Source organism: Podarcis pityusensis (genome assembly GCF_964106645.2).
Source record: "Podarcis pityusensis genome assembly, chromosome: 7".
Taxonomy (NCBI): Eukaryota; Metazoa; Chordata; class Lepidosauria; order Squamata; family Lacertidae; genus Podarcis; species Podarcis pityusensis.
Window position 1 is genome coordinate 34023704 of NC_138031.1, and position 26043 is coordinate 34049746.

The 26043-nt window shown below is 38.9% G+C and overlaps 1 protein-coding gene across 4 annotated transcripts in view; it reads left to right on the forward strand.

Moving 5' to 3' along the window:
* SLCO5A1 (solute carrier organic anion transporter family member 5A1) overlaps positions 1-26043 on the forward strand; it is a 60437-nt gene that overhangs the window by 14380 nt on the left and 20014 nt on the right. For all 4 annotated transcript variants that reach the window (XM_081013346.1, XM_081013348.1, XM_081013349.1 and 1 more), the window contains 4 exons: positions 14363-14495; positions 16955-17178; positions 21201-21365; positions 25242-25440. In XM_081013346.1, the coding sequence (XP_080869472.1) occupies positions 14363-14495; positions 16955-17178; positions 21201-21365; positions 25242-25440 (721 nt within the window). The remainder of the gene's footprint in view (positions 1-14362; positions 14496-16954; positions 17179-21200; positions 21366-25241; positions 25441-26043) is intronic.

Here is a 26043-nt window from a genome sequence, read left to right on the forward strand (position 1 = left end):
ATTCCACCTCTTTGTGGCAGTGTAAGATCTAGAAACTTCACTATTTGGAGAGTGTAAGGTCTGAAATCCTGTAAAATTCAGTGCTTGGAATATGTATATGATTAATCTTTAGGGCCTTGAAATTTCATAATTAAGGACTAGGATTTGTTATCCCTTCTCTTCCCTCCAACCTTCCTCATACTTGAAAAACACCTCTATCTGGCAGATTGATTTCAACAGGCCTCAAAGTTGAAAGCTGCTCAGGCAGTTGGAACGTGAGAATAATCTCTGCTCTAAATGGATTAGTCAAATGAGCAGAGGGCAGGTGAGGCAGCCAAGGGCACATGATAAATGGCATTCATCACGTGGCTGTGCTGTTCAGTCACATAGATGTTCCCTTATCTTATATGCCATGCTGCCTTATTTTTCAAATTGCTAAGAGGTTGGTGGTATCGGTACGGGTCCCATCCTCTAACATACATGTGTGAGGGCAAAGCTGTAGGACTTGCATGACCAAAATTTAAGATGCAAGTCAGAAATACCCTCAAAAATTACATGGATTATGTGTCTGACTTTGTGGTCCTGTACCTGTAGGCAGAAAGAAATAGACTTCCTGGCTGATTCAAAAATAAAAATATAACTCAGTTTTTTAATGGGTTAGCACAGAGTTTTTGCAATGTATTTCTAGTGAAGACTTTTGCATTTTGTACTTAAATTGCAGAATATAAACTTACTTCTCTAGACTATTTCCCCTGAACTTCCCAACTCCTTTTCTTTGAAAAAACATGCTTTGATACATACAGTAGTCACTTGAAAGTTTTGCATCACTGTAGACTTTGGTCCCCCAGAATGCTTTAAGAGCTGCCTGTTACTACACAGTAGTAATCCTGATTTTACAAAACTCACCTTATATAGATGTGGGAGCTATTTTATTTATTTTCCATGTTAATCCAGCTCAGTGGGTTGAGTGGCAACGTCATATCCTCTTAAGTGCAGGCATGCAAGCTCAGGCGGGACAGCTGTTTTGACATTCCTGACTGGGTGTCTTGCTCTTAGAAAGTGCATTTGATGCTTATACATAATCTCTTGGCTGTCTGCATCCCAGTCCATCTGTCAGGATGGCGCTGTGCCAATTTACAAGGTAAAGTGTCTTTTTTAGTCAGGGTAAGGTGCCAAGCAATTATACGTTTAGCAAGATAAGCCTGCAAAGTCCTGCGGTTTTTGCAGTGGGCTTCCTTGTGGATTGTAAAGACCGTGAATGAGTCAATCCCCTTATTGCTTGACACAGTAGCAATTTTAAAAATGCCCCGATATAAGTAGCATTAGTGAGAGAAGGAATGCTTTGGACTTTATTTACAGAAAAGAATGGCACAATTTAAAATCTCAGAACTTCAATCCCTGATAAATAATGTAATGTCTGATGCATGGAACTTGTTCACAGTCAGTTCTGACTATTTCAGTGAACTCTGATCACAGAGATAAGATCTGTATCTTCGATATGGATATTGTTCCATTAGTGGAGATTCAGAGAATTGTTTAAAATCACATGGTACAGTTGTGCTGCTGCTGATAAGCAAGTCTAGCCCTGTTAAATTGCCTGGATGAGAGGCTGCCTGAGGACCATATATGAGCCACAATAACAGAGTATACATGTAATAAATAAGAAAGATGTACCAATATATCTCATTCTGATTGTAAGCCTTGTAGTGTCAAATGTGCACTTGGTGCAGTGTGTCTGTTCTGCAGTTTAGAAGGAGATACCAAATCCTATCATAAATGTGATGAGCATTAGGTAGTTGGATCTGCAAGGCCACAATTAAGCTGCAGAAATAGCCCACAACCCTTTTCCTTTCCCCTTTCTCCTCTCCACTATTCTTCTGGCTCCTCTTTTACACCCCCTGCAGAATTTTATTTTCCCCAGTAGGAATTGATGCTGTTGACTTACATAAGAGAAAGTAAATGATCCACTTGGACTATTATTTGGGCTGGAAGTAAATTTACATCCTCTCTCCAATGACCACAGGCATGGATAATCAAGCCAACCTCTCTCTACCCAGCCTCTTGTTTGGTTCTGTTTTTTGATTATGCAAAGGTGTGGCAGAACGTTGGAAACTAACTAGCTCACTTTTATTCTTTTGAGTTGCTTTTTAGGCCCATTAAGTAGAAATGTGGATAAAGGTATATAAACACATAAATAAAATTACTCCCACTTTTTTGATGGGACTGAGGAGGAGTTAGGAACTTACTCAAGCCATTCATTGCTGAAGTTGGCACTGAATTCAGGTTTCTCAGGTTAAGGAGACCCAAGTGCTCCAGTATTCCATGAATGACGCCTATGGGTTTTGTGTGTGCTTCTGAGTGAAGATAGATGTAGGCCAGAACTTTTAAATGGGTGTGGAGGACCAGATGGCTTCCTGCATTGTGTAACTGGAGAGCCACTCTGGGCTGTGCAGTGGGGCAATTGCACATGCACACACACTGCTTTTGTGTAGCCCATTTTGGGAGGTATTTGAATAATACTGCACTGAGGGACCTGAGGGAGCTTTAAAATGTTGGCAGTAGTACAGCCAAGGACTGGCTAGCATTTAATGGATGTGTGCCCAGTACATAGCAGTTCAAGGCCATCAACAATGTCATCTGGCCCTGTTGGCTCCCTTATGAAAACAGTAATTTTAGGGTTTGACAGTGATGAAAAGGCAAGCAGGACATCTGTGAGGAAATGAGTATATTGGGAGCTTTTGGCCTCCAGTTCCAGCCTGACTGGAATAAACAGCAAGGTGGGAATGCATAGAATAAGATGATGAATCTTATTCCAAAAATGGAAAATTTACATTTTTCATGTTGTATTTTTGCCTGCAAATAAAATATGCTAGCTTGGGGAAGGGCTGGAACTCACTGGCAGAGCACAGACTTTGTGAGCAAATGGCCACAGGTTAAATCCTTGGTGTTTCCAAGTAGGGTTTAGAGAGACTCCTATCTGAAACCCTGGAGAGCCATTGCCAGTTTGTGTTGACAAAATAGTCTGTCTTGGTATAATACAGCTTAGTATGTTTTTATAATGGTGGAAGTACTCAGACATGTGGTTCCCTACTGGCAGTCCGAAGTGATACAGATTGAGAAGGGCTGTGCCACGCATTGCTTCTGCCTGGTTGAGATGGATTGTCCAACGGGCTTAGCAAGAAGGGTGGTTATTTTAAGAAACTGATACTTGGTAACTGAGCTATGGGATATTACCACCCTTTAAAAACTGAAATGACATATTCATTTGCCTGCTAATCAGGTAAAGTATTTGTATATTCCTTGGTTTGATACAGGATGGTTCAGTTGATTAGCCATTTGACGATCTCTTTTTGGCCAGCCAAATACTGGTTAAATATTTTCAAAGCATCAGCTTTATTCAAGTAACATTTTTCTGTCCACATTTTTGTTGTTGGAACAAATATACCTTAATCATCAACAGCTCTCATATGTGACTTACAGAAACAAGTCAGTTAACTGTTATGAAAAGATAAAATTCATTTTTAAATTGTAATGAATCATAACTTTTTACAATGTTATGTAAGTAAATGTGAATGATTCACAGAAGAGTTCTTATTTTTGACTTTATCCTGGAATACTAAGGTAATTTTGTATAGAAAGAGATGCATACAGAAATTTTAAAAACAAGTCAGAACTGGAAGTTTCCATAAATTTTAGGATGCGTTATGTATCATGGTGGTGATAGTAAAAAATAGTAGAATAGATTCCAAGTACAATGTACAACTTGATGTTTTAGCATCACTGATATGAAAATTATTATTATTTATTAAATTTGTATACTGCCCTTCATCCAAAGATCACAGGGCAGTTCACAACATAAAAATACAAAATGTGAGCACAGCATACATAATGTGACTGAAGGAACAGATGGTGGCTATGGTGTCACAGTCTGGTGTTCTATGTCAGCTGTCATCTATTGCATGGTTTGCACTGATTTGTCTTATGCATGCTGCCAAGCTAATCCTCTCTGTGAGGCAAGCAGCAACAGAGCACAAATAAGTGCTAAGAGTTCAGAGTTCTTTTTTTTTAAGAGAATGGAAATGTTACATATTTATTTTAAAGTATTTCTGCTGCTTCAAAATTTGCTTCAAAATTGATTGCAAGGTTGCAAAAATTAGAACAAAAGATAAAATATGAAGTGCAACATACTAATATAGACCATAAATAAAAATACATATTAGAATACTTCATATTTTATACATTATCTGTGGCATTTTCTCTCACAGATTATCACTTCTTAAACTTAATAACTTATTTCTCTCTTTAATTGGAGCTCTTCAAGTATCACTGCATTTTTTGTATCCCTAATGGCTCATAATGTTCGTGAACTGGAGGCAATAGCTTTTGCAAAGCACCCTTAGAATTTCAGTTCCAATGGTCTTGTAGAAAACCAACACAGAGTCTTGTAGCACTTTACACTTTAAAGACTTACATTTGGAAGGCTGTTTTGAAATGTGGGATAAAAATAATTTAAATAAGGATGTTTCCAGAAAATAATAATAATTGTTGTGGTTGATGTTAATGCTAGTACAATTTTTTGGCCGTTGAACACGATCTACTTCCTATGTGTCAACAAAAATAAGTTTCTGCTAACTCATGTCCTCAGGGAAAGGCAGAGAAGAAGCCTCAAGAACGATGCTTAATCATATTATACCAGTTTTGCATCAGCAGCAGTTTTTTTGGGGGGGGGGGTCAGTGTAAAGTGCTAGTTCTACTCTTTATGCCCTATATGATTTGGGGTAGATTATTTGAAGGACTTCATTCCCAAGGGATGTGGGACCTTTGGTCCTCCAGAAGTTGTTGGACTACAACTCCCTTCATCCCTGATCATTAGCCTTCCTGGCTGGGGTTGATGGAAGCCGGAGTCTGACAACATTTGAAGGGGCACAGGTTCCCCATCTCTAGCCTGCAACCACAAGGGTCTGCCTTTGGCCCTAATAAGGCGGCCTGAATAACATGCAAATTGAGACTTGGTACAACACTTACCCAAACAGCTGTAATTAAGTGGTATCCAAATTGTTGAAATAAAAATAGGCAAGTAAATAAATAATAAAGCTCACATTTGCTTATGCAGGTCTGTAGCATCCCACTATTTAAAAATGTCGCTTCCAGATTCCTGACACAAGTAGTGGCGTAATCATTGGGAATTTCAGTGGACTTAGAAGTGTAATCCGAGGAACAATGAAGGAATATAAGAAGCTGTTCTTTGAGCCCCTTCTGACTATAATTCTGTGATAGGAATAGCTTTGCAGGCCATTTTAATTAATAGACTGCTTTAGCGGTTGCTGAAGATATGTAAAAATGTACATTAGGCAATTTTAAAGTGTGAATATAGAGGGGAAATGTCTGGTTTCTTCTATCAGGCATGTACAATAATATTCTGCAGCAGTACTTTGATCTCCTCTGTCATCCATTTATGTAAAAGAGAACATCAAAGTTAAAATAGAATTTTGCCTTTAACAATTTCTTCAGTTCAGCAGATGGTGACTTTAATTAACCCGATTCACCAAAAACAGAATGCAGCACGTTATGCATCTTTCCAGCTCAAAATATCTCAAAGGCATTTTGCAGAAGTAATGAGCAAAATATTGGCAATGCAGAGTTTGCAAATGTAGCAGACATAATTAGTTCAGCAACATTTTACACAGACTTGCGTATTTGAATCTGATTTTGTAAAAGGGTATGCCAGTCTAGCGTACCATGCATAAGCTGATCATGCTAAGAGTGTAAGTGATTGGTGAAGTGGAGATGAACAATAAATAAGCCATAGACTTAGGCTCAGCTTCCACCTTCAATGGTAGCTGGAAGTAGTAGTTTGATTTTTAATAGGGCCATAGGAAGCTGCCTTATACCAAGTCAGACCATTGGTCAATCCAGCTAAGTACTATCTACTTACTGGCAGTGGCTCTCCAGGTTTGCCTCAGTGTGAGACAAGTTAATGGGTCTGAGAATACAGTCAGATGGAAACAATTCGTAGAAACCTGGTCCTTGACATATAAAAGGGGATACCTAGGTGTTCAAAAGTGTTCTAAGTGGATTATGTTCTTCATGTATGTGACCCCTGTATGTGGCCCCAATTGGCATATCCTGTAGTTTTCTTTTCCATCTAATCTCTTTGAATTGCATGGTTTCTCTTTTACTTCAGGCAAGCACAACTTGATAGTATCTTTGAAGTATTAAATAACAACAACAGCAATACCATTTCCAGATGTCCATGAGCTGTTCAGCCTAGACCTGCTGGAAAAATGTTTCTTAGAGCTGTGCATACTGATAAATCCCACTATGTTCAGTGATGCTTGCTCCCTAGTAAGTCATTTTAGGATTGCTGCCAAAGTATGATTTAAGTGGTTGAGGATGTTACTAACTTCGATTTGTCTGTTTTTGGTAGCAGTTACTGATACCTGATGCAGTGGATGGTTTGTTTGGATCCCTGGGAGGGCAAGCATGCTAGTGTCAATCTTCCCATCACAATGTACAGTGGTACCTCGGGTTAAGTACTTAATTCGTTCCGGAGGTCCGTTCTTAACCTGAAACTGTTCTTAACCTGAAACATCACTTTAGCTAATGGGGCCTCCTGCTGCTGCCGCGCCACCGGAGCCCGATTTCTGTTCTTATCCTGAAGCAAAGTTCTTTACCTGAAGCACTATTTCTGGGTTAGCAAAGTCTGTAACCTGAAGCGTATGTAACCTGAAGCGTATGTAACCTGAGGTACCACCGTACAATATTTATTTATTAGAATTTGATACTGCTCATCAGCAAACTCCTGGGAAGTTTACAAAAAGTATGAATTGATAAAATGCAAAATAAGATCAAACCTCCATTAGAAACAATAGCAATACAACTAGTGTAAAACCATAAAAAGCAAAACCAGCTGCACTCCTGCAGATAATCTGTTATTGAGCTGGGTTACAACTGGGCCAGAAGGCAGCTCCACATAGAGTGCATTGCAGTGATCCAGCCTCAAGGATGGATTACACTGGTCAGGCTCTTCCTGTCAAGGGACACCCATAGCTGGTGAACCAGGCAGAACTGGTCAGAGGCACTCCCAGCCACAGAGGACACTTGGGCATTTAGTGTCAAATATATATCCAAATGTGCCCCAAGCTACTCACCTGGTCCTTCAGATGGAGTGTGACCCCATCAGGAACAGGTAACTTGCTGATCTTCCCAGGATTAAAGCACAGTGTATTGTTCCTAATTCAGTTCAGCACTGCATTCAGACACTGATCCAGATCTTTCACAGCCTCTCCTGATTCATATGTTATAGAGAAATAAAGCTTTATGCTGCCAGAGTACTGATGACACCTTGCTCCAAAACGTCAAATTTTAATGGCAGCTAAGTGCAACTACCTTTGTCTGTATCCAATACTATATTTTGTTGCTCAGCAAGATAATGCTGAAACCTGATTCATTACTTTAAGGATATCTGATATTGCATGGTATTTTTTTTTTTTTATATTACTAAATATTATTGAAATTATTTTCTTATTATATGAAAGCAATATACCAACTAGTTCTATGTAAAGAGGTTGATGTTTACATCTAAAAGCTGGGTAAAATGTGTCAAGATGTTCTGGGATAAGCTGTTCTTAATATGTGATGTTGATGTTGTTTGATTATGCTTTCCGTGGACTAATAGAGATACCGATTAATGTTTTTTACATGAGAGAAAACAATTGTGTTGATGCTGTTTCTAGCTATGGAAGCTGAACACTAGTTGGTGTGAGTAGGTGCAGTCTTTGCTTTGTAGCTACACGGACAGCAGTACTGATGGAACCATAAATTCATCAGTATTTTTATGACTGGGACACTCCCACGACCTATCTCCAGTACCTATCATAGTCTTCTATTTAATTTTCTCTGGTCTTTAGCCTTAAGTGCTTACAACTAGCCTTCCTTGGCTGTACATATACATAATATACCTTCTTAAATGCTTCATTCATTTGATAAAGGGGTCTGTTGCCCGCAAATGCTTATGCAATGAAAAATACTGTTCCTTGTTAAGTAAGGTCCCACAGGGCTTTTTGTTGTTTCTCTTTAGATTTTGCCTTGGGCCCAAGAAATTACTTCACTTTCCCTCCCAGCGCCTGTCATTGCCTTTTTCTTAAAAATGACTTGATGGCATTTGTTTTGTGGTCAGTTTATCAACTCCGATATGAAGATTTAGTTAAGGATCATAGCATGGATGGACATAGTGCTGTCAGTCATTGTTAAAATCACCAATTGTTAAAACAATTTCAAACAGATTTTCATTGGCCTCTAACAACCCCAACCAGTGTCACCCCCTACAGGAAACACCAATAGAAACATTTCCTGAAATTACTGAAACCAGGATGTTCAAAGCATGAATCTATTTTTAAAATATGTTCACCTTCCTATCAGTGTAATTCAGTACACGGAACTGCAGTTCTCAAAATACCTCTGTCCACTCCTTAGAAATTCCAAGTAAATTTCAGTTGGCAAACAGCGATAAAAAATTGGGGAATGGAGGTTACTTTCTTCATACTTTGGCAAACTGTTCTTGCAGCAAATCGAATTTTATGGTGAACATGATTAGAGGTATATATGGAGAACTTGCAGCTAGATTTTTTTTTGGGTGTTTTTGCCTTCATACCATTAAAATTATGATTCACGTATCTTCCATGAATCCTGTGCTACATCCCACACCACTGTATTAGGCAAGTGAAGATTCATACCATTTTTAGTATATATCAACTGCTAGTGGGGTCCTGCTTTTGGCCGCTATGAGAACAGTCTGCTGGACTAGATGGGTCATTGGGTTGATCAAGCAAGTTCATCTTACGTTCTTACTAGAGCTGACAGCCAGAGAGAAGACAAAGGGGAGAAGGAATCAAAGAGGCAAGAATGGATCCTGTGAACCAGTTCTTAGAACCAAACTAAACGTGATGCGAAATGCAGTGGTGATTTATCTGATAACAGATCCTCAGTTTATTCTCTAATTAGTCCCACATTATGGCTTTATGTCAGGAAACACACATTCCAAATGCAGTTTTCAACTGGCTGTACTTCTGTGACCCAGGATAATTTAATTTACTGCACTTAATTCATGCGAACTGAAGATTTAAAAAAGCATGTGACAAAATCTGATCTGTTTCTAGAGGCAAAAACATTTTGTTAAAAATGTATAATTATAATTAATAAGAGAAATAGGACATTAGGGCTGTTAGATGGATTCACAGTATTCAGCTGAAAAATAAAATCATTATTGCTTTGTTGAAAGCTCCCTGGAGCTTACTTGGTGACTTTAAATTATGTACATGTGCATATTTTTTACATTTATATTGACATTTTGGGAATGTTTATAGAAAATGTGTTGGGAAACTAGCAATGCTAGAGGGTTTTTAGGTTTTAATTGCTGTTGTAACATTTATTTTCCTTCATTATTCTGAATGAGATTAATTTTGGTTGAGAGGAAACACCACGACATATTATTGAAGTCTTTTAGGAGCAAAGATTCTATATGCTGTTCTTAATATATATTTAGAATAGTCCCAATAGTCCCTTCCAACATGCTAGAGATGGAGATCTGGCCTAAGTTTCATACTGTCTTATGATATTAGATCTTAGGTCTGATTCATACATTTGACTACTTGTGCGGTGGTAGCTGCTTCTAATGCAACATCTTGAGGACAGCTCCATGTACTAAGTTGTAAGCAACTCATCATGTAGCTTAAGGAGATTTTGATCATATCCCGTAAAAAGGAACCAACATGGTTGTCTTATCAAATTACTGTGAGCTGAGTATTAGGATAAATTTTCTATAGTATTGCTTAGTACTCTTGTTTTTGTTTGCCTCTTTAAGGACAGTTACAAAGATGCCTTTTAAATTAACTGTACATTGTTATCTGGAATGTGACATTGTTATTAGGGGATAATTATATTTAATTTATAAATATCAAACATTTTTTCATAATGGACATGAGTATATTTGGTTGCAGAGAAAACTTTAAGAAAACCCTATTTTCTAGTTGGCTTAAAAATAATTGGCTTTTAACAACCCTTTTGAAATAACTACGTGTGTACAAGCTGTTTTGTACATAGACATTGTTGGCACATTTGGAACTCAAGAAGAGGCAGACTTCCTGTTTGCACATACACAGGCAGAAGTTATGCAGAATACAGTATGTGTAGAAAGTGAGAATAAGGACTGTGAACACAGTCCATGCACCCCTCCTCTACATCAAGAATCCTTTTACGTGAGTGTGCATTTGAATTACTTACAAAAATTCTATAACATTTTATCTATAGACTATTGTTATTCAACACCTAAAACCATAAGGTGCTATGCAAAAACTAAAAACAGACTTTGTCCACACGCCTACAATATGAAAGTGAAGGAAAGAAAACAGTGAGTATCTCACAAAAAAGGAAATGTAGCAGTGTTGTGCTCATAAGAAAAATACAAAATCCGTGTTAGGGTTATATCTTTATTAGTCCAACCAAAATTATCTTGTAACATTTTTGTTTGCCGATTATAGTTCTGACATGGATTTTAGATTGAATATCCATTAGTGGACATCCTGAGAAGTTTGTGGGGAGCAACAATAGGCGAGCACAAGAATATGAACTCTGCTATTTCTGCCATTGGCCTGATCAGTCAATGGCTTACCAAGACCAGGAACATCTTGGTAGTGGCACCTCAACTAAGGAAAAGCCTTCCTGAAGAGGCTCCTGGTGGCATTTTTATTATCTTTTCCAGGGCAATGTAAATACCTTTTTATTTAATTTTTAAAACTGTATCTTAAATCTAGAGTGTTGAACTATTTCATGTGGCATCTGTGCAAGGAATATTTTTTGCTGTCTTTTATTATTATTACTTTATTATTATTTATTAAATTTGTGTACTACCTTATACCGACATGTCTCAGGGCGGTTCACAACATGAAATCACAATATACAATAGCAAAATGCATAATAAAAACAAGAACAATGGTTCCAATACCATCGCTATTATAAACTCACCAGATGCCATGGCATGCCTCTCTGTCTCCCTCCTTCCACTCCCCAATTGGTAGGGACTTATCTTACAGGATTGTTGTAAGGAACACAGCAAGAAAAAAAAAGTGAGTCTAAATGCTGATGATTATTATTCTAGGTATTTTGGCGTGGAAAAGGTCTGCTTTGCGCTGCTGTTTAAAAGGTCTTTAAATCCATTCCATGTGGTAAGATTAATGTGCTGAAAAATGTTCAGAAGTCAGTGTTTTCCATAATGTGGTTGATATGAATTTTGCCATATGAAAATAAGTAAGGTACATGTGAAAACCCATTATTTCTTTCTAATAGCAACCAGCCATATACCCCTGCAAAATCACAAGCGTGATGGCCTTCTCTGTTGTTTGTCCCAAGCATCTGGAATGCAGAGATGTGTTGTTTTTGAACCTAGAAATTCCACTAGGTTATCACACATAATAGCTTCTGGTAGACCTGTTCTCCATTACTGTACTTGTAAGCATCAGACATTCTTAATTGTTTTCCATGGGGGTTGTGGAGGGATCACATGCACTGCTCCTGCGCTGTCCAACTTTCTCTTAAGGGCAGGTTGCTGACCTAAAGCTGGTTTGTTCAGCTGAACTGTAAACCCTCAGTGTGTTGGGAATTCTGATTCTTCAGGGTTTTTGACTGGGGAAAACTGTTTAAGTACATTTGGTCAAATGCACTAACAACCCCGTTTCAGACATTACCACTTAATGGGGAAAGGTCAGGAGTGCTGGGTCAGTGCATGTTGTCCCAACCTCCTCCATGGATACAAATTAAGAATGGCTGAAGAAGACTTGAGTCTGATCCTTTTCTAAAGCTTGTTTAAGCTGCCGATCAACCCTATATGTGACAGTGAATTTCACAGGTATTTTTTTCTTGTGTGTCCTTAACCTTCTGCCAGACACCTCTATTGATGATAATTTGTGCTTATTTTCTTAGTACTGGAAAAAGTAGCATCCCTTTTTGTATTGTAGGAGATACTTCAGTTGTTATAAATGATACACAGTACAATATATAATTTATTCTGCATTGGGGGAATAATCTGACTGCTTCCTAGACATTGCTAATCTTTGGAGAGCTTTAATTGTGATTTTGAGTGAGATCTATGCAGACTCCATAAGGTCTGGGTGAATTAAGTTTGGCAAGACAACAGAAAGTGAATCCAAGTTTGTTTCCCTAGCTGTTGCTTTTAAAAGCAGCCACCTCCTTTGGAAGCACTCTTCAGTTATACTAATGTAAGTCTGAAGCTTCAAAAATAGCACTGTTACCACAAGACAGGAACTATGATTAATTTATAACATAGGAATGGTGCTTCACTTAAGAAGTTTTAAAGACAATATCCGCTATATTAATTGTAAAAAAAATAAAAGTTGAGTTAGGTAGGACGCTAAAACTTACCCAATGGTCATTGTTCGCATAGGACTTGATAGAGTGACATGGTCAGAGCACCACCACTTGAACCCAGTAGGGTAGAAGGTCTTGCGGGAGACGGGGGGGGGGGCGGGACAGAATGTCTCTTTTTGCACTAGCTCCCAGGACCAGGCTGGTGCAGTGAAACTACCACCAGTGGCATGCCTACCAATGGTAGTGTCTGTCCACTTCCTATTTAGGCAGGGACATTCAAGTGCTCCTAATCAGTGGGCCAGTGGACACCACTTCAACCAAACCCCCTAGAAATCATAGTTTTGGACTGCTCTGCCCAACTTCCTTCCTCATTAATTCAAACTAATTATGGTACGGCATTTGAAATTCTTTACAATCCCACAGACCAGTATGGTGCAGTGGTTAAAGTGTCAGACTAGGATCAAGGAGATTGGGGTTCAACTGCATACTAGGCTATGATCCTCATTGGCCGAACTTGGACCAGTCTCTATCTTCCAGCCTCACAAAGTTGTAAGGATGAAATCATGGACTGAAATATGACTTTGGCGCATGATTTCAGTCATTTTTTGGTGTGATAGGTCCAAACTCACAAATTACACTATTAATTATGGGGGGAGAAATCATTTTTTGTTGCTTTCTAAAAATTCATGGGTAGCTCCTGACACTCCACACTAGTTCTATATTAATAGGCAAATATATATTCCTATATAGAATTGTAAATAAGTTTTAGGCTAGGAATTCTTCTTCATTAGCTACTTAAAATTTCATAGTGGGTACTTAATGAATGGCAGGCATTTTTATTGTCTAAAAGTGAACAGCCCACCTTACTTGTGCTTCAGTCCTAGTTTTAGTTTCACTTTCCATATCTTACCACAATTGCCTGACTATTCAGGATCATATTTCACCACAGTGGGGATTGGTAACTTGTTAATGGAGGGGACCACTTCCTAATTTCCATTTATGCACTGAAGAGTTAAGTACATTATTTTAAGGGTCAGGGTGTTTAATATTTATATTGCCAGTAAGATATATTTACAGAAACGGAGGACCGCATACAGTATCTTCATAATAATTTTTAAGTTTTAGGCAGCATTCCCATCTCTAATGGAATATAGCCTGCATTTGTTATTTTTATCTTTGTAATACAGTACAGTATTTCTGCTAACTGTGAAACTTGTCTTCAGCATTACTAAATAAATGCCCTGTAATGTCTGTTTAGACTAAATAGCTGCTGCACATTCCAGTGGTAAATGCAGATGATTTGGGTGCAAATCATGTATTCCCCAAAAGATATGCATATTTATACCTGGGCCTACTCTGGAAAGAGTTCAGAGTATTACATCTCAAGAGGGGCTTGTTCCACACAGTACAGTGCATTCTGCATGCCATCCCCATGCCTCTGCCCCAGTCTGCCAAGGTGGTTCTGTCCCATGTGGCCCCTGCCTGGAATTCTGGCTCTATCTTTCGCCTTCCCAAGGACCCTTGCCAGAAAAAAGCCCAAGCCTCATGTAAAAGGACACTCCCCCCCAGCACAGTCTGTCCCCTCCCCTGTTGTCTACCTACTCCACTTGCTTATATGTCAATAATCAGACACTGCAAATAGTTTTTCCTTATTCTGAAAATAAGGAATGAAAAAATACCTTGAAATATCTAGCCGCTTAAATTTAGAAGTGTCAAAAAGGTATGATGTTACCATTCATTAGCATGCAGCAGGAATGGAACTTGCTTTTTAGAAGGCAATCCTGTATGTGGTTGCAAGGGGGTGGAGAAACAATAGGAACTGTAGAAAAAGGCAGGAGTGGCTACTCTTAGAATGTGCAAAATCATAGGAAAGCACTCGTCTTCCTTTTCTTTCTATCTGTGAAAACTTTTATTACTTTAGCATTCTGCTTTAATATTGTAATGTCTGTAATATGGTATATTTTGACATGTCCTGGGTTGGCTTTTGCTTTTCTTTTTTCAGCCATCATGTATGTAATGGGAGCACTTGGTCCAGCAGCAGGATATTTATTAGGCGGAGTTCTTATTGGGTTTTATGTGGATCCTAGAAGTACTGTTTATATTGACCAGAGTGACCCTCGTTTCATCGGTAACTGGTAAGTTGCAGCCGTATGTCTGTTATGCATGAGAATGACCATTGACATTGGCTTCATGATCCAGCTAATAACATCTTTTTGAAGGTGGTTAAAGCAGCTTAACATTTGACCGTGTCCTTGGCAGTTCTGAGTTTAGAGTAACTGCAGTGCGTGATGCATCTGTGGATTGTTTAACCAGATTGATTGCTGGTTTGTCACTTATTTTTTTCTGTTGTTTGCTAGTTGTACATGTAGAAATATGAATAAATATTCAAAGTTAAAAAGGTTTTTAGAAACCAAGTACTTTAGCATTTGCAGCAAAGCCTTTAGATTCCCTTCCTGGAGTATGTGTGTGTGTTTCTGTGCCAATATCCAGCTACACTTCTGCACTTCCAACTATATAGGAGTTAATATGTGAGAATAATTCAATTTGCATAATTAGTCATGCATTCTCATTTTATAGCTTGCTGTTGTGAGACATTGTACTGGCACAAATTATGATGCTCTAACATGTCTACTTGAGCAACAGAGGGGTTGTCACAATAAAAGATTTATGCAGATTTGTGGGCAAGATAGCTGAATGGACTTTAAACATAAGTTGCCAGGCACAAACAACAGAGATGGGCATCACCTTTATGCCCTGCTTGTGAGTTTCCCAGAGATGCTGGAGTAGATAGACCTTTTGGTTAGAACCAACAGGACAATTCTTACTTGTTGTGTTTCGCTTGCCAAGCAGCCCATGCTGTATCAGTGCATTTTCAGATTAATTAATCTCAATTAATCACATTCCCCTTCTGTTGGGAGCACAGAGTAGCTTCCTATAGATGTATCAAACATTCTTCCATCCAGGTACTGACCATGATGATATCTGATTAGTGTTAACAACTTTAGCACCCTAATTTCTTCTTGCTGTTCGCTGAGATAGCCAAGTTGACAAAGCACTGTTTAGTTTTAGCAGCAAGTGGGTTAGAAACAGCTGCAACGACATTAAAGGAGCAGCAATAATTATATAAGAGTCGCAGTGAAGGGAGTTAACAATCTAACCATGAACAATCTAACCATGACAATAATAGTGGTGATCTTAATTTGAAGAAATATGGCCTTAGATTTTCCAGACATTCAGTGCCAAACATCTGCCAGAAATAACTGGGTGCTGTGCTATAATTAGGCACATTTACAAGGCACTGAGTAGCCATAAAGCCTATGGCTTCTTATTTCTACCAGATGCTCCTTAATTGGTGTTCTGCAGATGGTACACTCAGCTACTTAATGGCCAGCAGCTGGTGACCTAGGAATGTGGGAGGTCTCCAGCTCTCTCTACCGGTATATATTCATTCTGGAAAATCTAACACAGGTAGAGTAAGGTAACCCATGTGAACCACACACAGAATAGAATATTAGGACGGAATAATACCGAGTCCATGTCAGCATCCAGTTCTGCAATGTTTTTCCTCCAGAAAATATTTTCTTTCAGATTGGCTGTTTGGTTGCTACACATCAACCGTACAGGTGAAAAGAAAACTCTGACTGAACTGGAACGCAACTGAAGTTTGAGAGCCAAATTTAGCTTAGTAACTAGAGACAAAAGAGATGAGGGAAAAGTAGCACCAGTGGCCACATAACTTTAGTTTCCTACTAAATGCTGAGGAGGACATGCTTAATTCACTGCTGAAATAGACACCTGCTGTCTGCCTTAACATTCATTTCAAACTTATTTTGGTTTGTACTGCAAGTGCTATTTGCCTACTTGATTGATATTCTGTCACCTAGTTTTTGTTGATTTAATAGAAATTCATTTTGTATCATATATTGGCTTGATTCGCACATTATATGAAGCCTTGGTTTGTTTATGGATTAAACTTTAAGCTATGGTTTTTAAAACAAACAAACAAACAAACAAACAAACAAACAAACAAACAAACCACAAGTTCTCCCATAGACAATCAAATAAACCATGGCTCATTTGGTTTTGTTTTCTAGCTGCTCTTGCCTCATGGCTTTACACTTTGGTGAGCATCTGTGATGGGATGGCCAAACAAGCTGTGGTTAAAAAAGGGTGCTGGATTCATACTTAATGCCAAATTATAGTTAAAGCAAACCAAGCTTTGTCAGTCTCTTAGAAGCCAGTTCATGATTTGGCAGTACAAAAATCCTAGTTAAGCTGCTTGGTTGGGTTCACACATAGCTTAATCAACCATAATTAATTAACCATAGTTAATTAATAAACTGCACTTAAATGTTATGTGCAGACCAGGCTGTTTGAGTCTTTGTGATTCTAGTTGTGACTCTTGTATGTCAATTTTTAAATTTTAGTCGCCATGTAAAGAAATATTTTATGAAATAATTAGAAGTACATTGGATGTTTTCTGTTTTATAAGATGCAGAGAATCTTTGTACAGTCTCAGTCACTAGTTTTTGTTTCTGGTTGCAGTACACATATAGCTCAGCTGCAATTGTTCTTTTTTATCTCTCAACTTCAGGTGGAGTGGGTTCCTCCTTTGTGCCACTGCGATGCTTTTTGTCATACTTCCAATGTTTACTTTCCCCAAAAAGCTTCCACCTCGACACAAGAAAAAGAAGAAAAAGAAGATGCATGCTGATGATGTTTCAAGTGATGATGATATTGTAAAAGAAAAAGCAAACAGCAAAAGTCAGTTAGACCATGAAGTCCCTGCTTCAATGGGATTTGGAAAGAATGTTAGAGGTAATATATGTTTTTTAAATATCAGATTGGGGTGAGGTTTAAAATCATACCATTACTGTTAGTTTTTGCTGAAAATTGATAATGAAAGCCAATAGGCAATAATAGTGCACTTGGGAAATGGGAGAGTAACCAGTGTTTTGTAGCATATGGTATTCTATCTCAGGACCAACTGTAATCTCTGGCCAATCCACAGTTGCTGTTGGGTAAATCACAACATCCTGGCACATGCAGTCCGTGCAAAGCATGTCAGGATCATTCAATACATTTGTCATGTTCCTCCACAGCTTCATAAATCATCATGTGGCCACATTCTCTCCCCTGTCCCGCAATCCTGTGGCCTCATATGGATTATGTAGCTGTGGAAGAATGTAAGAATATGATCAACAGTTTTTGTTACTGCCTTAGATAAGCTGGAAACAGCCTCTGCATGGTAGCTTTTGTCATCACCACAAGGAATAGCACCAGTCACGATTTCCTAGTTCCTCATCATGTAGATGGTCTCCATGCCGGCATCTGTCTAAAAATGAGAACTGGCGGGTGCTTAGGTAAATATAGGAAGCAGATATTCAAATGAGGTGTGGGTTAGTTACATTCACAACTATTGTCTGGACACTGGAAATTCTGAAACTGAAAGTGCCTTCCAACTGGAAATTGCAGAGCAATGCTGGTTATTCTAATAACTTGTGATGAAAAAAGTATAAAGTTTAGTAGCCAGAAGTTGCAATTATATGTGTAGTGACCAGGGGTTAAGTCCCTTTTAACGCATTGGTACAGTGGTACCTCGGGTTACATGCGCTTCAGGTTACATACACTTCAGGTTACAGACTCCGCTAACTCAGAAATAGTACCTCGGATTAAGAACTTTGCTTCAGGATGAGAACAGAAATCGCGCGGCAGCAGCAGGAGGCCCCATTAGCTAAAGTGGTGCTTCAGGTTAAGAACAGTTTCGGATTAAGAACGGACCTCCGGAACGAATTAAGTACGTAACCAGAGGTACCACTGTACTTACTTTTGGGGATGCGGGTGGCGCTGTGGGTTAAACCACTGTGGTGCTTGGGCTTGCCGATTGGAAGGTCAGCGGTTCGAATCCCCGCAACAGGGTGAGCTCCCGTTGTTCGGTCCCAGCTCCTGCCAACCTAGCAGTACGAAAGCACGCAGTGCAAGTAGATAAATAGGTACTGCTCGGGCGGGAAGGTAAACGGTGTTTCCGTGTGCTGCTCTGGTTTCGCCAGAAGCGGCTTAGTCATGCTGGCCACATGACCCGGAAAAACTGACTGCGGAAGCGGACAAATGCCGGCTCCCTCGGCCTTTAAAGCGGGATGAACACCGCAACCCCAGAGTTGTTTGTGATTGGACTTAATTGTCAGGGGTCCCTTTACCTTTACTTACTTTTGAGTGGGCATGTATAGGTTTGGCTGCAAATTACTGCTATCTCATCAAGCAATTGATACAATGGGTTGAATCCAGACTAAGTCTGAAATCCTAATCCTGTTTACCTGGGGAGTAGGTAACTCTCTTTGAATTCAGTAGAGCTTACTTCTGAGTAGATATGTTAGGCTTGTTCTGTGTCAGCCACTGTTTGCCAAAACCAACTTAAGTCCCATTGATTTTAGTGAGTCTGGATCCAACTCAATGTGTTCAGATAGCTGTCAGTAGAAATATCATAACATCCAGAGCAGAGAACAGAACCAGCTTGCCCTGTATGTAAAGATTTAGTCATTGTTATACAAATTGGGAAAGCAAAGGAGTTATATGTTATCTGCTATTGGGCAAATGTACAATTGCCTTCATTTTTCTCCAGTTTAATTCTGTCTATACATTAATGTAATTGAAACAATTTCTGTTTTAAGACACTGCAAAAGTAATATATTATAGTTGGTGGTACTAGTAACAGAAATAATATATATAATATCCTATTTAAACTACTCTTATTGGGCATTCAAAGCCCATAAGCACATGGGGCAGAAAATAAGACACAAAGGGGTACATAGAGGCTGATTTAGGGTCATCCAATAGTGGCTCAACAATGTATGCATAAGCTTTTTGCCAGTGCATACAACCTCTTCACTCCTTCCTTTTGTATGAGTCACAATTAAATCAGGAAGTCATTAAATAACTAGTTTTTGAGCAGGGAAATCCAAAGAAACCAGGATTTTCAACCATGGTTGGTTTGAAGTTGTTTTAAAATCTGGGCTTGCTTTATAGTTGGTTTCCAATGTGACCGACTGACTCCCCCCACAACCTTTTGTGGCCTGTAATATAATTCTAGCACCATTTGGTGACCTAGTTGTGGCATTGTCATAAAACTGCACCATCATTTCTTGGCATATCGGTACAGTTTCATATTCACCTTTGAAAATGTCACCTTTTTCTTTTTCTTTGACATTGCAGTGTCATAATTGCTCAGTTAGCAATTCAGCAGATTTAATTGGCTATAAGAAAATGTGCTTCATGCCATTTTTTAGTTTTGGCTTTCTTCACATCTAAACTTTGTGATGCAGTTCCTCAACCATTCTCTTTTGCGTAGTTCAAATCTGAGCAAGTCTTCTGGAAATAAGACTTTCAGCATTGTCCTCTAAATGACTGTGTGTCAGGAAAAGTTGCAGAGTAGCATTCTGCTGAATTTTTGCAGTGACTGCTATATGTCTTCATTATTTTAAATGAAAAATTGCTGCATCCACCTCCACTTTAATTCCCCAGGGCTTGCCGTAATGCTTCTCCTTGGCCCCTATTAAAAGTATTCATTACAAACGTTGGGGGAGAAATCACCCTTATTGGCTGTTTGGCCAAGTTGACCTGAAAATGGTCAGGCTATGCTGCAAAGTGGAATGATCTCCCCTCTCCTCCCTCTATGTCCCCACAAGCGGCTCAGGGGTCGGGTGTTGGTAGAACAGTGTTCAGGAAGAGGATTGTTCTCTCTGGCAAATTGAAATGCTTACAAAAATTATGTCCATTGCAGTGATATGAAAAGTTAGGGACATCATTGTGTTTGTGGTGAGGAGAGAAGTAGTGGAGGTTGCAGAGGAGAGTGTTTGCTGTTGTAGTTTCCCCCTATCGTCTCTTGTGTTCTGTGTTGCTCATTTATAGTCTGCTTGGCCAGTCTCTTTCTTCTTGGCACTTTTAAATGTAAGACAGTTGCTGAAACATCAGCCCTGCAAAATGTCCCTATGAGGTTGAGGACTGGAGGCAGTAGAGGATTTCTGATAAGACACACTGAGCGGTCCTCACTATGCTCTTCCTGCCTCTACACTCAGTTCCTTTTTTCATGGTGGCATGGGAACTACAGTAGCAGAACCCCTTCCCATGTCACTTGGATAATATGATGAACACACATCCTGCCTCTACCGTAGGCTAACTGTGCCCCCATTTCCAGGAGTAGTGTTCAGATAGGAATGAGCTGCAGCATGGGCTCATTTATGACCATTTCCTGACCCGCACATGAAGGAGCCATACTGCAGTAGCTTCTGTACAACCAGTGTCACATCAAAAGGAACTTTTGAAATCCATATAATGTTGGGCTGTACCCTGCTGTTCAGTATAACCAAGGCCTGCCAAACGGGATTATGTATTTAGTTCTACAATTACAGTTCCTGGGACTTGGACATCTGATCCTAGCTTATGCTGAGTCAGTCTAGTCCAGTATTGTCTACTCTGACTGTCACTGGCTCTCCAGGATTTTTGACAGAGATTTTTCCCATCACCATCTACCTGATCTGTTTAGGATGAGATGCCAAAGATTGGACCTGGGGTCTTTTACATGTAAGGCAGGTCGTCTGTCACTGAGTTATTTACTCCTAAGACTTCTACTTGTGGAAACACACTTGGGAATGTTGGAAAGGCACTAACATATGCTAATATTATTTTGTATTCACATTGTGGAACTCCCAGGAAGAGGTCTTGGATGGTAACCATTCCTTCAAATCCAGTTCAAAGCAGGCTGATTTTCTTTTTGTTTTCCATTCATTATGTATATATAAAGTTCATGTGTCATACTTCTATTTTTATTTTTGTGTCATTTGTAGAACTTCCAAGAGCAGCTGTCAGGATCTTAAGCAACATGACATTCCTTTTTGTGAGTTTGTCATACACAGCCGAGAGTGCCATTGTTACTGCTTTTATTACCTTCATCCCCAAGTTCATCGAGTCACAGTTTGGCATCCCAGCTTCTAATGCCAGCATCTACACTGGTAAGGCATTGCCATCAGTAAGGAAACCTGTAAGAATTATTCTTCTGTGACTGGCAAAAGAAAACTATTAGAAAAGTTTCAGCAATGCTCTTTTTAATTGTTTGTTTTACAGTTTGCAATTATTCGGCCTTATAGGTACCCATTGCTTATATATGAGCAATTTGCCATGCCTGTAGTGTGATAATGTTTTCTCATGCGGAAATAAAATTGCTCTGGCAATGCCAGCACCATCGAAAGGTTGTCCTGACCTGTTAGATTGCTACTGATTGCTTAAGAGTGAACTTTACTGCTCTTTCAGCATGTCTCACTCTCTTGCTTGCAGGTCATTCATTGGTCAAATGGCCTGTCCATATCTTTACTCATTTTTCATCTCAGCAATAACTGAAACTATTACTCTGGTTATTTAAATCTATATAGCTCTTGTATGAATTTCCATGTAAAGGCATTAAAACATCACAATTACCAAGCTGAATCAACCCAAAGGTCCATCTATTTTCTCCCAGCAGTGACTATTTGCAGGCCTCTGAGTTAATTGGAAACAAGGCTATTCCATAATGTTTGCTTCCAGCACCTGAGAATCAAATGGATGTTGCTCTGAATTTGGGCGTTCCAGTGGTGGCGATCGTAATATGCCTTATATACCCTCCCATCTTTTGGCCACATACTCAAAACAGATTACAAAATACATTAAATATTAAAACCAACATTATCGTTGAGACAGCATAAAACATAGTTAAAACAATTCATTTTTTAAAAGGTGGCACCATAAAATCAACCTGCAAACACTAAACCCTTCCCCAAGATCATCCTATATGAAATAGTTTAGCCTCCTTTAAAAAGCCAGCTAACATAATTATCAAGGTTTATAAATGTACTTAGAAAGGACCCATTTAGCTAAACTAAAATAGCCTAATGTAAATTGCATCTTGGCAAGACTTCACTGCTCTAGAGTCCTTGAATGGGAAAACACTTTCTATTTACTGCCAAAGAAGAGGTCTAGGAAGGGTAGTTAAAACTGTGTAGTTAGAAGAGATGAAGAGAAGTAATGGAAGCACCTTGACATGGAATTCCTATAGGGGCAGGAGAAACTTAGTTGAAACGTTCCATATTTTAATAAATTTTTATAAGGGGAGTAACTAAGAGACGTTTTGTACAAATGGTGAAATAAAGAAAATTGGCGCAGACAATCCTGTATGGACACCTCCACAGCATATGGAAGTTGTTCATTCTATAACATAAAATACAGTAAAGGCTATTTTGATTGACAGTCTTGTAATTCCATGTGATTAGTACAGAAGCTACTCAGGCTCTTAACGAATGTTGCTTCTGTGTTTTATGGCATACCCAAGGGCCTTAATTGTATCATTGCCTAGTATTAGATGTGTACTCATAAAGTCAGGGTAAACCAAGCCTTAAGGTTGATATGAGAAATTGCTAATGTCCAACCCAAGAATGAGAGAGACAGAAACTGGTTAGTTGATGTATACTTTTGGATCAACTTAGATTTTTGAAAAAGGTCTTTCTCACAGCCCAATTCTGTCCATTTTTTCTTCACATTTAAGCCTCACTCTACTCAGTGGAGTCTATTTCCTTGTTTAAGATTGCCTAGTACCACTTGTGAAAACCATACAATAGGTATTTGTATATTATTATTTTCTCCAATGTTGGAAAAGTTTTTGCTGCAACCTTTTGACGCCAACTCAAGGACAGAAACTGGATATTGCTGACTCAAAACTATTCTTGGTTTGGGGCACTTAATACAGTAGCATATTTGGCACATTCAGAATCCATTCTTAGCTGTCTTTGGAAAGTAACTTATGTGTGACACAGTAGCAAGCAATCAGATACTAGATTTGAAAATGACATGTGACACTCTTGCTTAGCACATGCTTAACTTTGGAATCTCCTTTGAGCAAATCATGGCATAACCGAGTGCTCTTTTCAGAATGCATTGCTTTGCATTTCATATACAGTACATAGTCAAAAAGAATATGTGTTGTTTCCCGTGTGGCCTTTACAAAGTCCGTTTTGTCAGTTTGATTTTAATCTGCTTCTTGGAGTCTATAAATTGTTTACCACTTATTTCTAGTGGTACAGTTGCTCATTAATAGAAGGGCCTATATAGGGAGCATAAACAAATATCACCTAGATTCTCAAAAGGAAAACAAAGCAAATGAGTTTAGTACATTTGGTTTATAGTTTTGCACAATAACTACAGTGTTTCTTATTCTTGATTGCCATGAGAAATAATGAAATATTTGTTTAAAATAGAAGGAACTCCATGTGCAGGGATAACTGTGAGTTCAAATGTCAAGGAAGCAGTTGGTAGGAGGGAAGAGATCAAAGGGAAAGGAGCTCCCAAATTCTGAGGAGATTTTGTAGAGATGCAACAACAGGCCAAAAGTAGGCCCTTTGGTTTCTCAGGCTCTTACTTGTTTCCCATATAGTCCACACCTTGCTAGTACAGAATTTCTTACTGTGAAGTAATTGATTTGCAGATCCAGTTAATTTACCATCCTTCCATGTGTTTACTTTGACTTTGCTTTGCCACTTGCAATAAATAGATAGATATAAATATTTTAGGCCGTGATGCATTCCCCCCCCTATTTTCTCTCTCTCTCTCTGTTGAGACTTTTCAAAAACTAGATCTAGCATCAGGAAGACAGTTCCATAAAATAATCCTTAGTCATGAAATCCCATCTAAAAGGAAATGAATTACAATCTATACCACGTTTGTATCTAAATAAAGAATTATCACCCAATTAGAAACTTAATTTAATTCTCTTGAATTTCATGTATTTTCCAACAACACTTGGAGCTGGTTCCCTTCCCAGCCTAGCATGAAAACAAAGCAATATTTCTGCTTGTATTTAACAATAGCTCTATTTATTCTGTTTCTGCTGCTTCTGGAAAAATCATAAGGAAGCTTTTATTAATCCTTTGACATAACTGAAGGGTAGTGAAAATTCTGACACTTTTTTGCTGTGGTGAAGTTCTCATGAAGAATTGCTGTGACGGTTAAGTTGCGTTTTGGGCTGCACTACTTTTCACTTAAGGTGATGAACATATGATTAAATGCTCCTCCATGAAGAAGAAAAACCCTGCCAGAAAAGTAGCATGTCACAGAGAAGGCTTAGGCTAGTTAGATTCCTTCTCCTTCATATCTAGGTGTGTGTTTTTCATATGCACTGATTTTTAATTTTGTATGGAAGACTATTACTTCAGAATTTGTATATTGCCCCCCCCTTCTGGTACACAAAATACAACAATAGAATTTATTATATGCTTCATATGCTAATAAAAATCACTATAGAATTTATCGTATACTTCAAGCACTAATAAAATCAATCTGAATACATTAAAGCAGTAGTGGTTAAGACCATGCACAGCAGCACACATTTTCATTAAAAACTGCTTGAAAGGTCTGCATAAAATCCAGTATGATATGTGTGTGTGTGTGCCTTTTTAGGGAAGGCATTCCACAAATATGGGGGCCACCACCAAAATGACCTGTCTCTAGTTCTGACCACTTTGATGGATCTGGATGGTGAGTCCACAGACAGGACCTCTGAGGCCGATCTTAAGCAGATTCAATGTGTGCGGGGCAATCATGAAATTGCCCAATTATCGCCTCATCTGGTTGTGTGAGAACCAGCCTTAGGCAATGGGGTCATATTGTTTTGTCTTTGCATGACATCCTTAGAGTTCTGCTTGAATTTAAGGATGGGATATTTAGTGTTTTATCATAAAAATAGTGTAGAAATTTCACAGCCACACTGGTGGGGAAGGTTTTTCTCTTCCCGCCCCCTTTTATTCTTTCATTCTTTGTAACATAGAAAGTGTTTTAATTTTACCCTTTTCTTTCCTTTTAATCAGGTGTGATCATTGTTCCAAGTGCTGGTGTTGGTATTGTCTTAGGGGGCTACATTATAAAAAAACTCAAGCTCAGTGCAAGAGAGTCTGCAAAGCTGGCAATGATCTGCAGTGGTGTGTCTTTGCTCTGCTTTTCAACACTGTTCATTGTTGGATGCGAAAGCATTAATCTAGGGGGGATAAACATACCATATACTACCGGGTAAGTATCTTTTGGCTTTCTAAATAATTCATGCCTTCATCAAAGCTAGCCTGCTTATATAATGGTAGTAAACTTGCCTTATTTCATAAGGACATTAAATGTGGCAATCAAAAGGGGGGGGGGAGAGGGGGAGAGAGATAACCACAATTTGAAGCTTTTGTGTAGGTGTGGAGAACCTTTTTCAGCCTGAGGTCCTACAATTCCTTGTGGACTGTATGTGCATGCAAAGTGCATGCAGATGTTCAGCAAAGGCAGAAAAATGGAGAAATAGCCTCTTGTTCTGGGCTTACAAAGTGAGTAACCCTGTCTTATATTAAATAAGACAGATCTGACTCAGAATGCTAGATATTTGGGACAAGCACCCAAGACCTAATCCTTGGGCCAGAGAATAGAAACTGCTTGAACATTAGGGGAAGCATCTTAAGAAGAGCAGTTTGACAGTGGAAAAACCAGTATGACAACGGAACCAATTACCTAGAGCAGGGACCCTCAAACTACGGTTCACGGGCCACATCCAGCCTGCCAGGGTCCTGTATCCGGCCCGCCCGGCAATTGCAGAACCCGCCGCTGTCTAATAGGTCTTGGCCCAAAACTTTAGCGGTA